The sequence below is a fragment of the Myiozetetes cayanensis genome, unplaced genomic scaffold (genome assembly GCF_022539395.1).
Source record: "Myiozetetes cayanensis isolate MyiCay16 unplaced genomic scaffold, myiCay2020 scf6-25, whole genome shotgun sequence".
NCBI lineage: Eukaryota > Metazoa > Chordata > Aves > Passeriformes > Tyrannidae > Myiozetetes > Myiozetetes cayanensis.
Window position 1 is genome coordinate 14,137,337 of NW_026087853.1, and position 22,693 is coordinate 14,160,029.

General features: G+C 43.9%; 1 protein-coding gene across 1 annotated transcript in view; it reads right to left on the minus strand.

Moving 5' to 3' along the window:
• Nucleotides 1-5,961: 5,961 nt before the first annotated feature.
• RIN3 (Ras and Rab interactor 3) overlaps nt 5,962-22,693 on the minus strand; it is a 67,813-nt gene continuing 51,081 nt past the window's right edge. Inside the window, exons 7-10 of the mRNA XM_050336907.1 lie at nt 21,245-21,553; nt 12,536-12,667; nt 9,182-9,345; nt 5,962-7,220 (exon numbers count right to left, since the gene is read on the minus strand). Of these exons, the coding sequence (XP_050192864.1) occupies nt 6,912-7,220; nt 9,182-9,345; nt 12,536-12,667; nt 21,245-21,553 (914 nt within the window). The 3' untranslated portion in view covers nt 5,962-6,911. The remainder of the gene's footprint in view (nt 7,221-9,181; nt 9,346-12,535; nt 12,668-21,244; nt 21,554-22,693) is intronic.

The window sequence follows — 22,693 nt, forward strand, 5'->3', positions numbered from 1 at the left end:
AGCCAGATAACTCCAGGAGGATGAACACTTTCAGATGAGTGAGAGAGATGCTATACTAAGTTAATAAATGAAAGTTTAAACATTGGGGGTTGTTGAAAGGTCTGATATGTGCTACTTTTGAGTTGCTTCTTGTTTCTTTTCAACTGTAAAGCTGTCTGTTTTTAGCAGAAATCCAAAAATAAGAGTATGAAATCTGTGACTGCCTGAAAGGGTTGCAGGTGTTTCCCTGATGGCAGGAGGAAGGGCTGGCCACACAGGACAGCTTTTAGTGAGTCTAGTTGCTATCAAGAAAAGATAGCCAGGAGCCCCCAAACATTTTGAAAGAACAGAAATTACTCTTTCAAAGCCCTTTTGAATCTATACATTAAATCAGCTGTTTTACTTATTTCTGCTTCTAGAGTTCTCTGCCCTAGAAGTCCAGGCTGCTCCTGAAGCACTTACCATCACCAGTTTATAGGTTTAACAATTTTTTCACCCTTTATAAACACCCCTTCTGAAGCATTCAGAAGGGGCTTTTGTTCTTTTGGATTTTCATATCTGGAATGCAGAGGTGAAAATAAAAAAGCCCCCCAGGTTCCTCACAGTTGGCATCACTTTACAGCCAGGAGTCTCCAGCCGTGATAAATAGACCTCAAAAAGTAATTATCAGGTGAAAAATCACATATTCTTATTTTCAGAGATCAGTGACACCCCAGGTGGCACTTGTTACTGTCACGTGTCCTGACCCTCTTGCAGACTCTTGTAGCTCTGAGATGCAAAGCTGAAACATGAAAGTGGGATTGTGTTCTATTTTGCTCTTGAAAGAGAGATTTCCAGAGCTTCACAGTCCTAAATGGCAGTTACCCCTTCCCTCAGGGATGTGCCAAAATAAAAGATGGACAATCTGCTGAAGGTGTCGCGGCACCCACAATGCTACCTGAGATGCAACAGGTTCTCATCTGTGCCCTGCAAAAAGCACTTCTGTCCTACTGAATTTTCAGTTCATATCCAGAGACCCATTTCCTTTGCAGTCACTAGGGGAACAGTCAGAAAAAAACAGAAGAAAAAAACAATAACCTTCACTTGCACTGATCAATACACTTATTTTAAGGCCTCCAAATAGCATCACACAGACACTGCAGGCTGTTTATTTTGGGATGGTAATAGAACCTGATGAGAAAATAATTCTAGGATTGTGCAAGAGTATCTTGTGGTGTGTTGGGCAAGTACAGACACCCTCACTCTTCCTGCAGGCATGCACCTGCTCAGGCTACCATTCCTAGAATGTTGGGGTGCTGGAATGCAGAATACGGAAAACTGTCAGATTTCCAGCAAGTTTCACCACTGGGCAGAACAGGGCAAAGTTGAGGCTGTGTTATTTACAAAAATAGCAGAATGGTTGCATATATGTGTAACCCCTGGGAATAGTGTCATTCACCCCAGCCAGGGCTTCCTCTCCTCCTCTCCTTACTGCTAGAATGGAGTTCAAGGCCCTTTTCCCACCCATGTGCCAAATCTACTGTGTGTTTCTGCCCAACATCCTGCTGCACACAGCAGTCCAGTGCCTTTCCCCTGAGAGCACCTGGAGGGCAGATCCATGATCAGCCTCCACCGTGTCCTGGCTATTTCTGTAGAAGGCAAACTTGGATGGACACAGTTTTGGTTCAGAGCACGGGTGACCTCTGTCCCTTTGCTCCCAGCAATGAAGCAGAAAGCAGTTCATGTGAGTTGGAGATAGTGCACTTTTTTAGAGATTTCAGTAAGCAGTATTATTTTAGTCCTCTTCAAACCAAGCTGCATCTTGTCTCGTCAGGATGGCTTGAGGTAAGTGCTGAGCAGCTGTGCCCATCTCGGGGCAGAAAGTTGAAGGCCTCTCATTGCTGTGGTCAGACTCTGCCTTGTGAGAACAGGAATGGAGGAGAATCAGATGGAAAGGATGCTTAAGCTAAAGTGCTGACTAAGCAGCATTTTGTGCCAAGAGCTTACGCAATTTTTAATCAGAGGCCGTTTCCTTCCTAGGGCCACAATACCCCAAAAGAGGCAGGAGACAACAGAAGTACAATTCTGCAATCCCACACGCCACAAGCAGAGTTGGCCAGTATCCTACAGTAGCAACACTCATCCAAGGAGAGACTCTGGTAGAACAACCAGGGTCTTCACACCAGCTGGATAGGAGGAAAACATTTTTCACTGTGCAAGGGGTTGAAATGCTGGCATAGGGTCAAGGGAGGTTGCATGACCCTGAGCCTTGGAGTCTTGCAGCACTGAAAGACGAGGCCCTGAGAAACCCTGGGAGGCAGCCCCACTTGAGCAGGGATTGGACTGTTGACCTGCAGGGGTCCCTGCCAGCCTGAATCACTTCACAAACCTGTGGAGAAAACACAGTCTTGTGCCAGGTTTCAAAGTACAGTTGGTGTGACTGGAGCATGTGGAGGCCCAAAAGCTTTTGAATTCAGCAGGAAAACTGCCTTTGATCTCAGTGGCTTTTATTTTAGGTTACACATGACCTACCAGTGTAATCATTTCCATGACTTATTGACAGATTGTACTGCTGGGTGCAAACTGGCATTAGATCTGTGCGTGCAGAGGCCACACATGCTTCTTGTTTCTTCGCAGAAGTTGCCGGGTTCAGGAGGTCTCCTTGTTCCTCTCTTTCACACTGGGATCCTTTCCTTGTGAGTAAATGTATGATCATTGCACAAGGTTTCTCTGGAAATGAATGTTTGAAGAGGCCTTGGCTGGGTTACACAACCCTACTTGGTCAAAACACTCCTGTCTGCTGAGGGCTCACGTGAGGGCTAGTGCATGATTCACAGCGTGACCATCTTGACTAACCAGGGGAGGTTACAGATCATAAGGCTGGACTGCTTCCTTCTCGCCTGGGCTGCAGCATGAGGAAACCCCATAGGAAATTCAATGAATGAAATCCCATGGAGCATTTAAAAATGCGCATTTCATTCCCACATTTGACTTTTTTTTTTTTTCCTCTCACCATCAGTAATGTCAGATAATAGCCCAAGGCCCAGAGGAAGGGATGTGTTGAACTGCTCCAGCAATCTCCACGCTGGGGACTCAGAGCTTTGCTAGGGTCACTAAAACAAAAGCAAGTTTGTTCCAGACAGGCTGTTCCTCCATGACCCTGGTGCAGGCAGAGCCTGGGTCCCTACATTGCTGAGCTGGGAGCTTGGAGAGGCAGCAGCTGTCTCTGTTCTGGATCCTCCAGGATCCCATCATATGGGTCATCTCCCAACTTGTGTTCCCTGACAAGGCATAGCTGTGGTCAGGCCCTGGAGGAGCCAGGTCATCCCTGTGCCCCAGAGATGTATGAATAGTGAAGTTGTTGCTGGTGGTTTGTATAATGGGACCAAACAGGCCAGATGTGCCACTGAGCAAGACCTGCTCTGCACCAAGTCGTAGCACAGGGACTTCCTTCCAGGCAGCTCACAGTCAGGCACAGTAATTCGCATCACTGTCAACAATCTCTGAGTTCAGGAGAGACATGGCAATCTTTGCAAATCAAATCAGAGCAGTTGTTATGCCAGAGGAAAATGTTGCATGTGCAATTTAAGAGCCTTCATAAAAGCCCACATAAATTCAGCTGGCACTCCTTGCATTTTGAAAACTGTATTTTGGATCTAGACTTTGATAAATTTTAGTCTGAGCCCATTTAGATTGCAGTGATTTAGCACTGTCATAGTTTCCACAGGCTCCACTGACCAACTCTATATCCTGTAATGCCCCCCAGCCCCAAAGTCCAGCTGCTGACTTAGGAGGTGCTGGAGCGCTTCAGTTCATCAATCTGTTGCTCAGCCCTGGATGGTGCAAAGTCCAGTTGCTGTCCAGAAATACCCAGCAGATCAGTCCTAGCTTTTTTTCTTCCATGTTTCTACTTTAACCTCATACCTATCAGATTACTTTTGGGCTCACTGACTGTGAATGTTACAGTGTAACGATAACCTGATCAGGCCAAGGACTTTGGCAGCCATACACATCTTTGCTTAAAGTAACTTGGAGCAGCCTTGGCAGACCCAAGCTGTTGGTCAGATGTTGTAGTCTGGTGCTGGGAACCCCCAGTCCAGTGAACCTCATGCAGTGTGATGATACATGTGCACAGGTGGTGGGAAGTGAGGTGGGTACATGGCTCGGAGTCCTGTCAAGAGGGGTGAGAAGGCTGGTGGGAGGCAAACCAGAGAGCTAGTTTGGGCCCATGGTTTGGATGGAAAAGGGAGGTGAGAGATGGAAGGGGGCATCTCCTTTGGGAGAGCAGATGCAAAACAGAGGATTTGAAGAGTGTGTGGGACGGTAGGTTTGAGAAAAAAGGAAGGTTTGTAAGTGATGCTGCCCAGAGGTTGGACCACCCTGCAGCTGCAGCCTCAGGAGTGACAGTTGAGATCATCCTCAGTAGAGCCAACATGGAGCAGGTCAGCCCTTAGGAAACAGGGACATGAGTGATGATACCTGTGGTGGAAATAGGACAACCAGCCTCTCTGCGCTGTGTCAGGGATTTACTGGCAGTGCTCTAAACAGAAGGGAAAACTGCCATGACCTTTACCCTACGCTCAGGCTGGTGGCAAGCTGAGGAACCAGGCAGGGTGAGGATTTGTTGCCTCATGGCTGGAGGAACTAAGGAACCCTGTACCCAGCCCCTCGGTGAGGGCCTGCTGCCAAGCTGTTGGCACAGAATGTCCCAGGCAGGGCGGCAAAGGGTGGGAGCTGACATCCTTACCTGTTGATGGGCACGAGGAATGTGCTGCTGAGGCAGACAGGCCAGCAGCTCCAGGGACCATGGGGTGCTCTGTGGGCCTGTCCCACTGCTACAGCCCCAGCCCTGGGCATTCCAGCATCTCCCTGGGTATGGGGACAGGCTAAGACCAGACAGGGCAGGGCTATGGGGAGCTTGAGACCAGTCCTGCTGCAGCATCACTGGGGTAGGGGCTGACAGCCCTGGGAGGCTGAAATGGGGTTCCAGACCATGGTCAGGATGGGGGGGCACTGGGGAGGCACTGGAGGCAGCCATGCCTCCGAGTGCCCTGAGAGCAGCATCACTGCCCAGATTGATACTGGAAACCTGTATCTCAGGTTTGGTCATGGCATACCGAGTGCCACCCTGAGAGCAGCACAGGCTCCCAGCAGGAGCGCACAGTCCTGCAAGAGGGTAAAGACACCACAAGGGAGGTGTTCAGCTCTGGCATCCTGTGGGTGTGCTGCCCAGAGGCAAGGTGGAGGTGCCAACAGCTGCACATAAGCAGAAATAACCATGAACTTGGAGTCAGCTCAGAGCTGGTGTGACACACTGCAGGCTCTGCACATGATATCCTCAAAACGAAGATTGCTGTTATTCACTGTTCCTCATTCTTGGTTGTTGTCTTTCCTGGTAAGACGTGCATGCAGCCCAAGCTGGCAGATGGACAGCACTGGTTTGCTATCTGTATGCAGATTTGGCCCCTGCACACTACAGCTGGGGCACGTAGACATTCATTTCAAGCCCCAGAGACTAAGAGAATAACCAGGTATATGTGATACCATTTTACCTTTGGAGCTTCAGGAATAAGGCAGAGATCTTGGGCAACTTGGCCCAAGGTGTCCCAAATCTTTTCTTAATTTTAATGGAAGGAAACAATAAAAAAGCTTTGAGCAAAACCCAGAGTAAAACACCTTTTCTTTCTAATCAGAGTTTTGCTAGGCCTGATTCCAAGTTTGTGTAACATGCAGACAATCCAATATCTTGTGTTCACAGTGGGCACCTTGCCTGAATGAAGGCACCCAAAAACATGGACCTGTCTTGCACCTAACACTTCTGTTATCCAACCCTGAAAAATTGTTTTCAAATTTAATTAATTACATTTTTGCATTGGTTCACTGTGTTCTGTGGGAATTTATGTGTTCAGGGAAATTTAAGTCTGCAATGACTGAATGGCTGAAAGCACAGGTAGAAAGGAGAATTAGCAATTCCTGCCTGCAACAGCCTGAATTTATTAAAGTCATAACCTGGTGGGACTTAGGATAACACTAGTGAAAATAACAGCCAGGTAAAAGGGACAGGTATTTAATTCTAGTTATTTTTGACTTTAACATTTTAATCTGGTTTGATACACTGGGCAAATTATTAGATTCTTTACACAGGCTTATTTCAAAATAATTGCACCATATCACACATTGAAATAAATATGCAATTAACCAGACATTATCATACAACCAATGTGATTAAAACTGCTGTACATGTAAAACTGATGGTGAAGACTTCCAGCCTTTAAGAAAAACAGTGATGAAAATGCCTAAGCTACCTGTCTTCAGTGACAAAGAGATGGCAGAAAATGTATTCTTAGTGAAGGCACAGGATCATCTTGCAGGGTTTGTAATTACATGGATTTCAAAGGCAAAGATGTTGCTGACAGCAAGACAGAGATGGAGTTCTGCCACAGGTGACATCCTGATGCCACTAAATACATCAGACAAGACCCAGTTTATTCAAACTGGGTGAACAGATATTGTAAGGCACAAACACAATTTTATCTCCAAACAGACTGAAGTGTGTGCAGACCTTCCACAGGCCTTGTGCAGAGAGGTGATGCACACCTGCCACAATTTATTATGAAGTAAATGTCCACTTCTCTGCAAGATACCTGGATTTTCTCCATTGTCCATTTACATTGTGCAATGTCAGCTAGTTGCCAGTGGGAGGTTATGAGGCTTGATACTTCAAGTTTTCCAGAGGATGAACATTCTCCTGAATGCTACATTTACTTCTGCAAATGAACTCTGCTGAGAAATGCCCTGTGTTCAGACAGCATCTACAATTAGCCCACCTGCACTGTGTTGAAGAACACACTCTGGAGACCTTTTGAGAACTGCAGATACCAGAGATCTCACAAGGTAAACAATCCAGCCCTTCCAGGATGACAGCAAACACAGCAAAAAAACAGCATGGCCCGTTAGAGAAAGTCTGACTCTTTGACAATTGGAACTGGTGGTGTTTCAGGGTCTATTGGTTTATAAATAAAATGGAAATCTTTCTTGGTTTCACTCTTCAGCAGGGAGGATTTAATACGGTGAGGAAGGGCATCTTTATCCAGCTGCAGCCACTGGTCATCGACATAAACAAAGAGTCCATAGTCCTTGGGATTGGAGACCTCAAACTTGTCGGCACACTGCTGGCTCAGCTTCTCAGCTGTGGTGTCGCTCCGGGAAGCAAGTGTCCTTGATTGAGCACCGATTTCCAGAAAGGAGATAGAGATGAAATCCTGAAGAGAAACATGAGGATAGGCCTTGCAGTTAACACAGGACTGAAGGAAGCAGAATTTAGCCCCAAAGTCCTAGCCGCCTAGAGCTCCTAAATGCTCCCAAATATCCTCCAGTTGTTCTCTGATGTCCTAACTGTTTTCTCCTTTCTCCCCTCTGACAGGCTCTGAATCAGCAAATACTTAAACTAACCAAATTATTAGCCCTGTAAAACCAAATAAGTGAAAGGTTTTTTTCTGATTTTGGTGAATATCGTTAGTGAACCATCTGCATCAGTTCATTGTCCCATTTTTTCACAGCTCCTGAAGAAAGAATATGCAAAGAAGTGAGAAACCAGAATAACAAATCACAAACGTCAGCAATCTGGCCTGAAAACCCCTTGTTTCCCAGAAACAGGAAAAGGCAGTGTGGTGACCCTTGTAACTCCACAATCACCCAAACAGCACCTTGGGGGTGTGTATTCTGAACTTCTTTCCATCAGGAAGGAAATAGCAGAAGATGTTATGCTGAGAAGGCTGATTTACTTGTATCCTGTTTCAGGCAGTAACAACTGTTGGGACAACTTTCCTCTTGCCAAACACATGAGGAACAGAATCTAGAAAGCTTTTGGTCACAGTGGGACCTGCATGTTTAATTTTTATCTGTGAAGTTCAAAAAAATTCCTGACCATTTTGGTCAGAAAATACTGAGGTTCCTCAGCAGAAGTGAAATTTGCCAAATGTGTGGACTGTGGGCTTCCAAACTGTGTTTATGTCATATCACTGCAGATGATTAAGGCAGCCAGAAGGATGGGCAGGGGCCTGCTGAACACATCAGCATGCTGTTTATCTCTGCCAGGATGGGCTCACATGTCTGATATTACCCCTCATTCAAAGGGGTGGAAAACAGACCTTCAACTGCTGGAGGTGGTGGGAATCTTCTGGGGCGATGCGGCATTTGTTCATTCAGTTATTATGCTCCATGCTAGGTACTTGCTATGAGCTACTGCCAGAGCAGCACTCAGGGCTGGATGGATGTTTGCTGTATCTCATTCACCATTCACAGTTTCTGAGATCATCAGGGACTGGTTTGACTGCAACATGGGAAACCTGTTCAACTCCATGCTTTTCACTGGGCTACATGGACCGTGTGTCTCCCTCAGGAGACTTTCCCATGGCTTTACACAGCACACACACACACACACACGAGCACACACACACACAGACACAAACACACACACGCAGAAACACACATGCCCCGGCATGCACAATTTTCAGTTCCGCACTGTGAAGGCTCTACAGAACCTGAGATGTGGCCTTTGCTGCCTCCCCATGGGTGACAATTCCATCACAGGACGTGGGGCTGGACCTGCACACAACCTCACCATGGCTGGAGGCCCAGAGCACCCATCCCTCTCGGGACCCTCTCCCACAGGTGCATGGGAAGGTCTTCACCGGGCCATATACAGTATGGGCTTCAAAGCTAACCAGATGTTGCCGGGTCTTTCCTGCTGCTGGACAGGACAAGACAGGCTCTGGAAGATGCTTGACTGCTCGACTCTTGGGATGTCTCTGATCCTCCTCCAGCTTATGTCATCTAGTAACAGCCCTGCATAGCCTGCTCACATCTCTTCAGTTTAACCCATGATTTGCCCAGGCATTAAGGGTGATGGAGAAGAGGGGCTCCTTGTATCCTTGCCATGGTTCTCCACATGCAAAGTCTCCCAGCAAGCCTCCTTTGAGAACGAACAACAAAATCACTCTACAATCATATTTAAAACTACAATGTTATGAGAATACTTAGAGACTTCAAAACGCATTTTGTAAGTAATATGTATTTCAAATGAGGTGTGTTTTTTTAGGATCAGAAAATAGTAATTTGAACTAATTTTGTATTAAAATAATTATCATATTAAAAAATTCAAAAGTGTGGAGAAAGCATGTTCATCTTCCAGGCTTTTTTCCTAGAATATAATGCCAGCTACCTGCACTGATGAGCGGGAAGCTCGGGCCTTGTTCAGCGTCCTCCGTCGCTCCCAGCGGTAAATGGAGTCCTGAACCTCCACGCTCAGCTGCCGCGTGACAGTGATTTTGTCGTAGTTCTTGATGTGCTCCAGGACCCCATAGGTGGTGGTTAAATAATAGGAACCTGAAAAGGGCAAAAGTATGAACATCACGTCAGCATGGGCCATTCATTTCCACTCTCACCCATCCTGCCGGTGCCTGTGCAGTGGCAGCTGTCTGACTCTTGGATAGGGGTCCTGTGCCTCGCTGCAAGGAGTGCAGGGGTGACTGATCCTAACCCAGCCGAAGGAGACCTTACAACCAGTGTCCTCCATTCCCTCCTGCTCCACATCAGTATCACTGCCCTGACTGCTGAGGCTGTAGATGTCCCAGGGGGGAATACAGGCTGAAGAGAAACATCTACAAAAGCTGCTTTTGCAAACAAGTTCAAGGCACAGATGGTTTATTCTCTGGGGCATGGCTATCTTTTTGTTGTGTTTGACAGGGACCATGCAACAGGTCTGTAACTTGGGCTCATAAGCAGTCCCCATATTCCAAGGAAATAGAAACAATTATACAGTACTTGCAGGAGAAGCAAAAGGCCTGGATCCAGCCTTCTAGCTCTAGCTACACTGATGGAATGTTTGGACCCCAGGTCTCTTGTGGGCTCAGTACCATTGTGGGATGTCAGACGTGCAGGAACAAGTCACTCGCTGCTCTATTGACCACAAAGGGATCCCAGGTGTTTGCCTGTAATTCTTGGACTGTTCAGAGTCGCAAGATAAATCTCAGCAGGAGAGAGAAACAGAACAGAATGGTAAAAGCCCTTTTCCCTCAGAAATTCCCTGACTGCTGTGGTGTTGACTGCAGTACCTAATAAACAAGCAACTGCAGCCACGGGGAAGCAGCTGGACCATGATAAGAACTGGCTTCATCAACAGAGGTGCAGACAAGCCCTGATAAGGACAGAGGTGCTCATGAGGAAGCCGCTGCTTTGGTTGCAGGGCACCCCGTGCTGGGGCACCGGGTTGGTCGAAGTGCTCTTTCCCAGCTCCGGCCCGGGCTCAGCTCCGCCGTCCAGCGGTGGGAGGGCAGGATGGGCCCGCAGAGCTGCGGGGCAGCAGCGCAGAGTCCCAGCGGCGGCGAGGCCATTCCCTGATGCCGCCCCAGCATCCCGGTGCCGGGAAAACGGGGAGAACTAACAGCGGCCACTCAGCCGAGCAAGCACTCCTGTTTTTAGTGAGTTCCACGCTAACTGCAGTTGCCTCTAGATGGCACTTGCGCACCACCCAAGCCGCGCAGCATCCCGCGGTCCCGCGGCGCCCGTGAGCTCCACCGGCAGTGCGGCTGCTCGCTTGAGGGCCGCTAAGGCGGCACTTCTTTTAAGAGCAGTATTTTTAGAACACCAGCAAAGTCTGGTGTAGGAGAGGAGAGGCCAAGACACTGCCATCTGACTTTTCATACCCCGGTGGATCGATGAGGAGTGTCCACAGCTATGGGGGTCTGCGTGCACCCAAAACACTCTTATGCTTCTTTACTGTCTCCCACAAAGAACTGCTGGGAACAGACTAAGAACCCTGAAGTGCCACTTTTCCCCTCTTACATACAATTACTACCTTTCCTTATCTGTCATTCAATATTTCTCCTGCTCTGGCTGAGTCAGTGGCCTCCGTGATGGGATGATAGGATCCACAGCCTGGTGCATCCTTTCACTCAAAATCCAGGGAGGAAGATTTCACAGTCCCACCCAACAGGAATTCATTACAACTTTTTTATGAATAAATTATCTTAATAAGATATCTTCTAAGTATCTTTATTTCCACTCAGTCGTACCCCATCATCTATCTTTGTTTTTGCCCCAGCAGTGAATATTACCATTGTTATAAAATTAATTCTAAGTATATTTTTCATTTGAAGGACAAATTTAAGTGATTTAGGGTATTGACCTGTGCACTTCCAAGTTTTCTCACTTCTGCTTTAATTTTTGTGCCTGAATCAATCACCTTTTGCCATTCAACTTTGAAAGGCCTAACTCAAATTAACTTTTGCCATCTTTGCTATACTTTGTCATCTCAGAGCTGTTTTCACTGAGATGTTCTTTTTTTTCCCATTCCCTGTATCTGCAGTTACTCTCAGTCCTCTTTTCTGATGTGATTATTCAGCCAGTTTGATATGGAACTCCATCACAAAATTTTTCCCCTTTGACTGGAGTGCACATTTCACACAGTCTTTGCATCTTTGAATTAAGAGAACTTCCAGCCAGCTTTGCCTTTGATACCCTGAGCTCCCCAACCCAGCTGACTTTAGTAACCAGCCTGGTAGTGTGCCCATTTGAAATGAAGAACCTGTGGGCAGTGTAGTCACCAAGAACAGCTTGGTTATGTCAGCAAAATGCTGTTCTTTGGCTAGCATTTTTTCTGCTAACAATTCTTTTCAGCAGAAAAATTAGTCTGTGTAGAAACACCTTACTAATACATTGCTACTACTCATTCTGTTAGTACTTACTTTTGTTCTCCTCTGCACTGTGCTGGGATGACACACTCTTAGTTTCAGATTAATACCTCTATTTAATATAAATAAAATTAGTCCACTGCTGCTCATCCAGGACTCCTTTCTAGAATCTTAGCACTTACCAAACCAAAGTCTAAAATAAAACCCGTTTTATTGGTTTAGTGACTACTTGGTGATAAATGATCTGTGTTCCTATTTCAGAGTGCATAATTGTCAGTTAAATAGCATTTGTTTGTCAGGTTATATTTAAGAAACTAAAGACCCACAGTTCCCTGGGGTAGTCATGTCTCTAGCAACAGAGGTCTTTATTCACATCCAAACTTGATATTCTTCTCTAATCCCACTTTTCTTCCTCTGCCTTGCTATAATACTTGAGTCAGAGAACTTTATCAGCGAGTTCACTCAAATTTAAGCGTAGAGTGAGCATGAGAATGATGTCAGGCCTCAGGCATGTGGTACAGCTTAAAAAATGGGTTTTCTAAAATTGGAATAAATAAAAGTGTCCACATAATGGTTTGCAGCAGCTGTTTCATTATAGGCAAAAACCTTCTAGCTTTTCAGCCTTTGGGCCAAGGAACACAAGATGTCTCTGTTCAGGTCACTAATCCAGCAACTCAGTTCTCACTTATGCTGGATCCCTGCCTTTCTAGCTAGTGTCTGGCACTGCACTGCTAAAAGCAATTGAAGTGTTTGACAACAATTTTAGAACTTCAGGTTTGAAAGCTTTGCCAAAGCTTATCCACAAAGTCTAGCCAGAGTCTTTCTAAAGAGGTAAATAATGATTTCCAAAGTGAATATCCCACGAGGAAACACTGTACTCTTACCTTCCCCTAGCTGCAGAGCAGGGTCCATGAGCTCCATCATATACTCCACATTCAGAAGGACTTCAGTCAAGTTGCTGCGGGCCAACACATACATGAGCACAGGGAGGAAGTCATCTGCACCATATGGCTTCCCTGAACAAAGAGAAACACAGGGTGGTCCTAAAAACTCACCACAAAAACACATTCTAACATTACAGTGACAACTTCTTACCCATCATGTCCTTTGCAGACTTTGGCTTACGTTACCTGAAGAGTTAAAGCTCAAAATCATCAGCAAAGAAAAGTGCTGAAAAGGAGAAAGAGCATTTCAAGCCTAAAATATGAGCTTGAAAATTTTATTGAGCTCCATTTCTGCCATTCTGTATTAACTGAAGAAAGAGAGACTTCAACTTCATTGGTCACAGATGTGGCAATTTTGAAAGAGTGCAAAGGCTCCTATCTTGTCACTCTGATTTGACACTGACATCAAGACTGCAATTCAGGTTGGCAATATTGGTAGGGAAGTTGCCTATATGCATTAGGGATATTTATTCTCTTAGGTTTACACTATATGTGGGACCCAAACCCAGAAAATAGAATTTGAGACAGTGGCTTTTAGGACTGAAGACTTCTGTGTTTGTGTTCCTTCAGATGGCAAAACATCACACTATCTGTACCTAATTAAAACAGTCTCCCAAGAGGGAGATCTAGGATCTAAGAGGAATCATCTTTCTAGCCATGGTATCTAGCCAAGAAAACAAAAAAGCCTTTCACATTTGACTCAGCTTAGCTTTTGAAATTGGTGTGCAGCAGGTGCTCAAGATTTCTGGTGCTTAAAACGTACCACCAGCAAAGTTAACAAAGTGATCTAATGTGTAATCTGTAAGAACTCTTTGGGATCTCTGAGGACAAAACCTCATGCATGTTAACAGTCATCACTGTAAATAATTATTACTTAAAATAGAATCCAAACTGAAGTTTCATTACATAAAACACAAAGAACAACAAGGATAACTTTTCTCCTTTGAAAGATGCTTTCACTTTCCACCAACATGTCATAAATTCATCATGGAAAACCCACAATAGCAAGTTTCTTAACAGGCCTATCTTCCCAACATTCAGACTTGACCATTCCTCTCAACCTAACACCAAAGTACTTTCATTCTGAATGTCTTTCCTCAGACTGCAGGCAGATTTTCTCACCTGTGCATTTGGATGTGTTGGTTTCATGGGCCATGTGTGTCTCACTTGAGAATTGCTTGCCTCACCTCAAAGAGTCAAAGCTACCCTTGATATAGCTCTGCTGAAATTAATACTCTAGCTGTTTTTGTTCCATAGTACACATGCTCTTCCATGGAAGGGCATAAATTCCTATTTCTCAAATGTTCCCACTGACTTATTTCAAATCTTTGCCATGAGTCAGGTTTCTTTTTTTGTCATTCATAGCTGACGCAGATTCTCCACTGGCAAAGAAAAATATTCTTCTGAAGCCTCAAATAAACATGAGCTTAGCCCCTGATTTAAAAAAAAAAAAAAAAAAAAAAAAAAAGTGGCTTTGAAATAAACCCAGTAATATATCCAGTGGACAGAGAGCTGATCCAGTTAAAACAAAGTGTTAGAGAATGAGAGATTGTCAGAGCTGTAACTCAGTCTGTTTCTGACAGAGCCCACACATGCCACAGCATAGACAATTTATTTAATGAAAGCTGGATTAACGCTTTCAATTCTGATTGCTTTATTATGGCTGCCTTTAGTCAAAAGAAACAGCCTTCACTCTTCAGTCAAACTATAAATGGACTTTATTGTTCCATTAACATCTGGATGGACATTTTGTTTGTCTGTTGCTGCCTTGGCTTATGCCTCTGTGAAAGCTTTAGCTCTGTGAAGGGTCCAATTCATTACTGTCATATACATTGCCTTAATACAAACAGTTTAGTATTACAGCTATTTAATATTTTCCAGAAAAAAAAAAAGAGATAACACAACTGAGACATGAAATGTAACAGAAAAAATGCACAAAGAAAAGCCCTATCCTCCTTTTGATCCAAGTAAATCAGAGGCCAAGAGAGTCAGTTCTGTATAAAGCTAGTATAAAGGAAGATGAAATGCCAAAGATTTGGTAGGCTATTTTTCCCTTCTCTAAAAACTTTTTCTTTATGATATAGTAGTTACAGACCAGTGGCACTGATAGAATGATTCTAATTTCCTAAATGCCAAGGGATTTCCTGTGTAACAGCAATTGCAGAATTTTTCCTACTACTTTTCTTTTATCACCAGTTCATATTGTGTCTACTAGGGCATTCAAGAAAGTTGCTACTTCACAGTATAAATTCCTATCCACTGGGGGGAAAAAAACCAAACGAACCAAACAAAAAAACCCCATGGGTTTTGGTTTTTTTCTTGTTTGTTTGTTTATTGTGGGTTTTTTTTAAATATCACCAAAGGAGATCACCAACCCAACAGTGGACTGACCAGCTAATGAAAGTGGAAACAGCAACTTGGAACTAAACAATTCCATGTCCCCATTCGTCAGCTTTTAGTGTCAGCTGAAGTGAGAGGACAATTTTGAAGAGCTCCTACAGAATCTCTCTATTTCTTTTTTTGGCTGAGAAGTGGCTGTATGTATAAAAAAGCACGGAGTCAATTATTTTTCATCACTTTCTATCTCATTTCTACAAGCTAATTTAGATGTTTTGCCCACCAGTCCTTGTTATAAACTTTTCTCAACTTTAAGATTTCACAGGAATATTATTGGACTTCCAGCTGTTTATATGGCTTCAATGTGGTTGTCTGACTGCAATAATGGAAAGAGAACACATTCTCCATATGCTGTATCCTCACAACCTGACTAAATTACTACACATCACCTTAATCCACTTAGGGGTATATGATGCCTGATTCTTAAATATCCACATCTGTAGCTAAAGCTGAAGTCAGCAGGAGCAGAATTTGTCAACAAGAGAAATCAAAACTAGTCATCAAGGATCTAGCTCTGACTCCATGTGTTGCCACAAATGTTCAGTGTTGCCAAGGGCAGGTCAGGCACAGTATATTGCACCTACTTCTTGTGGGCATTGCAACAACTTCACTCACTGCACATGGAAACAAGGACAGGTGCCTGAGAGGGCAGGATTCTGAATCTCCCCTTCTTCTGCTGGCCCTAGATGTTACAGCAGGCACAGGAACTAACTTTGACATGTACAGCCATCAGACCAAGCTCAGCCCTGAGATGCTCTGTATTTCAGTCTATCTGTGGGGTGAATAGATGCTGTCAGCAACTCAAATATGTCCAGAGGCAGGAGACCACAAAGATATGTGAAATAGTGCCTGTGAACCAAGATACTCGGAAGGTTGGTGCTGCTCAGCATTGAGTAACCCACATGATTCCTGTCCCATGAGAAGCACCAGGGCACTAACCAGGGTCCATCTGGGAGCTGCAGTGGGGATGTTCTCTGCAGGCTGATGCCTCCTCAGCTCTACTGTCAGTCTGGGCCAGAGCCAAATTCCTAGACCTGTGTGGCTTGCTCCATCTGTGGTCTCTCACAGAGGGGTATTTTTGCAGATGACAGAGTTAAATCTAGCTCTGACCCTGCCACTGGTCTCAGTGACAATGGGACTGAACTTGCTTATTCAGGGTGGTGGTGTCTTACTCCAGATATGACTTGCTTGCTTTATTTCCCCTTCTTCCCTACAGGATCAGGAAACATTTATTTCATAAATAACTCTAAGAAGCTTAAAATAAACCTTCTCTTCTGCCACAAACTCATCCTATTATGTTTATAGCAAAGCAAATACAACGTCAGCTCCTGGCTGGGAAGCAGCACTTGAATAGATGGGTATTAATTAAATACATGATTTAAACCAACTGGAATTCTGCCCAAGCCTCCATAAAGAAATTACAGCCTATTTTAACACATTCATGCATTCCTTTTCCCTCTACGTATGTTCTGAAAGCCAGCAGACAGTGACGATGCCTGCACCTTGCTCTAATATTTTATGAACACTGGCATGACGTCTAGCAGCAGATCTCAAGGAAATATGGATTTTAGCCTCCGTTTATAGCTGGGAAACCTGAGGTACAGAAAGATTAAGAGAGATTTGTTCAAGATCATAAGAAAGATTGTAACTGTCCTTCCTCTGCCTTCCACTGTCCTTCCTAGCATTTTACTCTCTCTTGTCTATCTCATACTATTTTAGCAAGGTTTCATTTACGGTATAGTTGAATTAAGCGAGTTAATAGATGCAGACAGCATGAATCCATTTCGAAAACATATGGTTTAGAGATCAGAGGAATTTGTTCCCCATGAAAAATTTTAACTGGTTCTTTGATTCAAATGCAGAAAATGTGCTAGCTAGCAAGAAACCTAAATCTCTAGTCCATCAGTCTTTACTAATAGTAACTTAAATCAAGCATCCTCTTCCCAAAGATATCAAACTGTTATGTATAGCTTTATTTTCCTTCTCAGAAGTGTGATGTGATAATAAGCCACGTGGTGGGATTGCTCTGACTTAGCTTTAGGAGCTTCTATCATGGGTTCTGCACTGGCTGCTGAAGTATTTGAGTCCAGTTTCCTTTCCACAAGTTCAGCTATCTCACTGAAGACACACAAGACTTTATCAACTGCAGAGCCATATAGGAGTGCATAAGAGCAGCCAATATCTGTCTGTTCAACTCTATAGTGGATGAAAAACTTCCTTCTAAAAGCTGAGGAAGAGAAATATTCCAGTGGAATATATGTCCTATCTGTCCATTTTTTCCAAAAGTCGACTATATATTGGCCATGCAAAACTATGCAAGAGAAATTATTCAATCAGGTGTTTTAGGGCCAGTCACCTAGCCAGTTCCATCACTAGTACAGAACAGGTTTTGAACTCTGTACTTCAGCTCCCTGTGCAGTTCAAAGATGAAGATTCATAATCTTAGGAAGTTCACAAGTTAAAAATATCGCAGTAAGAAAATTGTACCTCTATTCATTCTTTTTGAATTACCTTAGAAAGCAGACTGCCCATCTTTCAAACTTCCAACTTAAACTTAGAGTTTTTCCATGCCTGATCTTCCTCGTTGATGGACTGATCAAATTTGATCTGTTTGTCTCACAGGTTTTTTTCACAAACCAATGCCTATTGCTGCTCTATTTTTGTTTTTCCATCAGTTCTCTTCAACAGAATGGCGGTTCCCGGGAAGCACAAGGCCTGATGCTCCTCCAGGCACATCACTGCCAGTATACACCACACATCCTGCAGATTTGCATCTAGTTTCTCACTCTACAAGTGACACTTGTGTTTTTGATGAAAAGCAGAGATTCTCTTTCTCTCACACAATACACCTTTAATATTTTGTCTGAGTAAAGGTATTTCTGAAAGATACATAACAGGTGTGTTTTTTCTACGTAAGATTACAGTGTTCCTACATAAATCAGCTATGTGCCCAACTGTCCCTGTGGGTATTGTGGCATGCCTTCCAAACGTAGGAGCAGCATGATTCCTGCCTCTTACTTTTTTCTAGTGCACAGATAAAACAATGCCAAAAAAAAAGCCAGCCATTTTGTGGGGGTGGGTTTCCAAACTCTTTTTTTTGTTTGTTTTCTGTTTGTTAAATGCATTTTATTCTTACTAACAATTCCTAGTATTTTTAGCAGGCAGGTTACATATTTTTAGGTTGTAGGTTACATTCTTGGAGGCATATGTTGCTGTTATTTAAGTCTGTATATAAGCCGGAGAAGCTCAGTGAGACGCCTCAATACTTTCATAATTGTCCCTTCGGGAAGGATTCACTTACTAATATCGCTGCCTACACAGTACATATGAGCATCTGAACCATTACCTCTACATTCCTTTTATAGTCAGTAACAAAGTAATCAATATTGTCATTGGAGTCTGCCTTGAGTCATCTCACCCTAAAGCAGAAACCTACATCTAGCCAGATGAATCACCTGAACTCCATCAACTGATTCCCCAAAGCACATAATGAGAAGCTGGGCACGATACCCATCTGTGGCCACCTACAGCTCCATGTAGCGATAGATCAGTCCTGTTTCAACTCTATTTTGCAGTTGTGCTCAGTGGTCTGTTGGGAGAAGCGTGTATTAATAAACACTGTGAACTTGCCTTCCTAATTCCTTGTGATGAATCAGATCCACAAGCTGATTGCCTTCAACTTGAGGAAGAGATGGTAGTTTAAAGCAGCTGAGGATCTGACCCGTTCAGTTCTTAGCTTTAAGTATCAGGGAGTTCAACCACAGCCAATTTATCAGCCAGATTTTGTCACATAGTATAAAATGCAATCAAAACAAAGATCTCCTTTTTTAAAATGTCTTAATATACATGGAGTCAGACAAGGCAGACTTCAAAGTTTCAGCAGTGCAAAGATGGGCACTACCACAGACACAGATGTTCCTGAATAAGCCTATCCTTAGTTTTAAAGCAAACTTAGTACCTCTTGGGACATCCTGGCCAAACCAGGATTGCTGTACATGTGCCTCAAAATGTTCAAAAATTTGTGTTTTCATATGGATCTGAGAAAAAAAAAAAAAAAGGTGCTTGATTTGGTGGTATTTGCACTTTGATTTGAGATATGAAACTGTATTCTTAGGTCAGCTCATCCTACGGTCATCCTAAAGGGAATAAAGGGTGGACAAATTACAAATTAAAATACACAACATAAGTAGTTACCACCTCATCAAACAGATGATTTTTCTGACAGGGGTAGACTGATTTCAGTCCTGCAGCAGAGGGAATGATTAGTTTTGTATTCCATTGACTGATCTTGGAAGAAGAAGGAACTTTCTAATTCAGTAGTGAGGAAAAGGAGCTAAAAGAAGAGGCTATTGCACAGGAAGCTGAGCATGGCCTCTGCTCTTCCTGTGTGAAGAGCACTGTGCTTCCTCATGGATGGCTGAAAGCAAAAAGGGGCCTGTGCTGTTGCTCTTGAGATGGGCAGAGAGCAGGAGAGAGAATTCCTACCCACTGAAATCTGGTCTGAGCAGCCCACAGCTGCTCTCGTGCTCGCCATGGGCAGGAAATCCCTGTCAGAGAAATATTTCAGATTTCTGAATACTTGTCTTTGCCAGGTGGAAAATGAAAGTGATCTGGGTTCCGTTCATTTTGTGGAAGAAGTTTCACACATTTCACTCCTGAGTGGGTCTACATGGCGTTTCCAAGTCTCTCCAAGTCCACTGTCCAAGAGTTAGACTATAGCATTCTCTTCCCCTTAACCTCTTTTTTTCTGGTCTGAATTCATTGGGGTACATTTCCTAGCTCCAGGCCAGTTTTCTTCTGACCAGGCCCTGATATGCATCACTGATCATACATAAGGGAGAGGGAACTGGATGCCTAGGGCTGAAATCAGCTTCTGACCTACACCCTGCTGGCAGTAGTACTCAACATGAGAAAACAGCTGAGCTGGCCAAAATTATGCACTTCGGTTGGCAGAGCAAACCACAATGAAATCATCTGATTTCATAAATGTTGATCTTTTAATGTAGGGGTTTTTGAATTATTTCCCTGACCCCTAATTTTTGTTACATAAAATAACACAACAGTATTTCCTTCAACAGAGAAATTCCAGCCCTGAGCTAAGGTGTCACATATACATAACACATCACTGGTATCAGAAGGAGACCATGTCTCCTACATGGGTTTTAATGAGGTTTGGAAGTCCTTGATCTATTCTAAATTTATTCTCAAACATAACACAACTGTTTTAAAAAATTTACATCAAATTTCCCTGCATATGTCCAAATCTTCTCATAATACTTAAGGACAGTGAGAGGTCCTGTCCACCCTGCAGCTAAGGCTCAGCCCTGGGGTGGCTTCTTACTCTGCTGTTAATTTGTCTAGATTGGTCATTGAACGTTGCTGCTTACTGTCCAAGGGATGACCTTGAGGTGAGGCTCAGCAGGGACACAATAATCCACATATGAGTGCTCCAGGTCTTGCCAGTACAAAATAAAGCAGAACAGCTAAAAGCACCTTTGGAGATTGTGAGTTCTTGAACAACCACAGCTTATTGCAAATTAATGCCTGGCTTCTCTCCAAATTTATGCGTGGCTGGTCATCAGCTCACCAGGATACAAAAAAAGCTCTTGAACTGGCAAGGATGATTGCTGAAGGAAGGGACTTCTGGTCTATCTGCAAAGATGCATCCTGTCTGCAGGCCAATGGTTTAATGTGTGCAGTGGTGGTTGGCCTGAGGCCCAAGTTATGTTTACACCCAGAGCACATACTTCCTCACACTGAAGAAGCAGTGGCTTTTGGAATTCACTGGAGCATCAGGAATTAGTAACAAACAGTACTAGCATTCTGTTTGTTCCTCAAATTAGGCAAAACTTTGTAAAGACCAAACCAAGAGACTTTTCCCAAAGACCCATTTCTAGAATTTGCCATTACTCTGCTACAAGCTGGGACAGAGCCCCGAGGATATATGGAGAGCTGTGTGAAGACCTGTGCAAAAAGGACATGACACATAACACACACACTTACAGATATCTGGGGTTTTGAGTTATGGAGCTTAAACAGGTAACATCTTATACCTGTTATTAGTGCAGAGAACGTCACAGTTACTTGCCATCCCATTCTGAAAACAACCTGTGTATCAGCTGATACCAAACACATCAACCATCACTGTTACCTCCAATGTGAATATTACCACACCAGCTGTATCAGAAAGCCTGTTCCCTCGGTACATGGAGAAGGACCCACGAGGGATGCCATTTCAGTAAAGCGCTGTACCTGGGTTTCCCTGAGCCATGGAGTCATAGATGAGTTTGCAGGTCTTCAGCAAGATGGCAATTTTCTTTTCTGGGGAGTAGGTCTTGTGCATGGTTGCGAACTTGTGAAGGATCTTTTCCATCACAACTGTTTCAGGCACACTGGTTGTGATGCCTAAGTCAGTGGTAGTTGTGTTTTGTATCACAAGTTGGTTCTCTTTCAGCTGCTGTAAGGATCCATCTTTGTTGTGTATTTCTTTTAATGAAGAATTAATTGCTTCCTTCAAAGGTTTCAGGACACATTTGTATAAAGCTGTCTCAGCAATCACTTCTGCATAGAGAAGGGAGAACAGAAAAGCACACAGGAAATAATTGACACAGCAGTACAGGTGCAAGTGAAAGTCCTAAGGCGGTATGTGGTTGGTTATTTGACCATTACTGTGTAGCTGTTAGCAGGGAACAGAAATTATATCCAAGAAAGTAAACATTTCATTACCAACACCCTCCAGAAGGCCTAGATGGGCTTGAGATGAACATCAGGGTGTGGTCTCTGCCACTGGAGCTGTAGAAGACTGCCTGCTATCAGCAGTCCCTCTGCCTGACTGCTGGCTGACCAGCATGACACTATCAGGCAGCAGGAAAGCCCTCTCTGGGAAAAGATGAGGAACCTCACCTAACCGTGCTTCTTTTCCAAGCCCTGTCCTTACAGATGGCCAGGTGGGATTCATCTGATTTCCTTCTCCCTCTGACCTGTTTGAGATATTCACTTTGGGATGAAATTTTTATCTTCAAAGCACCCTTTCTCCTCAGTGACTGCAAAGTGGCTGTAGCCACCAGCTGAGATAGACACCAACACCAGGTCAGAAGTTGCATTACTGCTCAGTGACTTTAAATTACTCATACTTAAGACACCTCTTACACAGCCTACAGATGAGGAAATAGTATTTATGGGTTGAGTGTTTGATTAATATTTAGCGTGAGACAAAAGACAAAAGGAAGCATGAGAAACTGTGAAAAAGTTTTGTCTGACTTCTAGAAACCAGAGGTAGAGCTAGAGGGACTGCAAGACATCTTCTTATTCCCCCTTGCACTGAGGCAAAAAGGTCACTGGCAAAAGAGTTCATCTGCTCAGGCACTAAGGAATGAAGCAGAGGGCAGTCAAATTTATGCATGCAAAATGCAATTATTTTGAAGAATCCAGAGAATCAATCAGCCTGAAGCAGGACAAATTAAAGTGACAAATTTTCCATAGTGAAAATCCCTGTTCTCCACAGAAGACAGTCCTCCTGAGGCTGACTGGGCCACATCATTCTGTTAAGGAACTGTCAGTGAACAGAGCTAGATCCAACCAGGCATGTCTGTGGGAAGGTGGTGGGATCTTTGTACACATGCATCTCTACCAAGTGTAAGAAGGACACTTCTTTCTGCCTCCTCTCCACCTCAAATAACTAAGATTCAAGACAGACCTCTC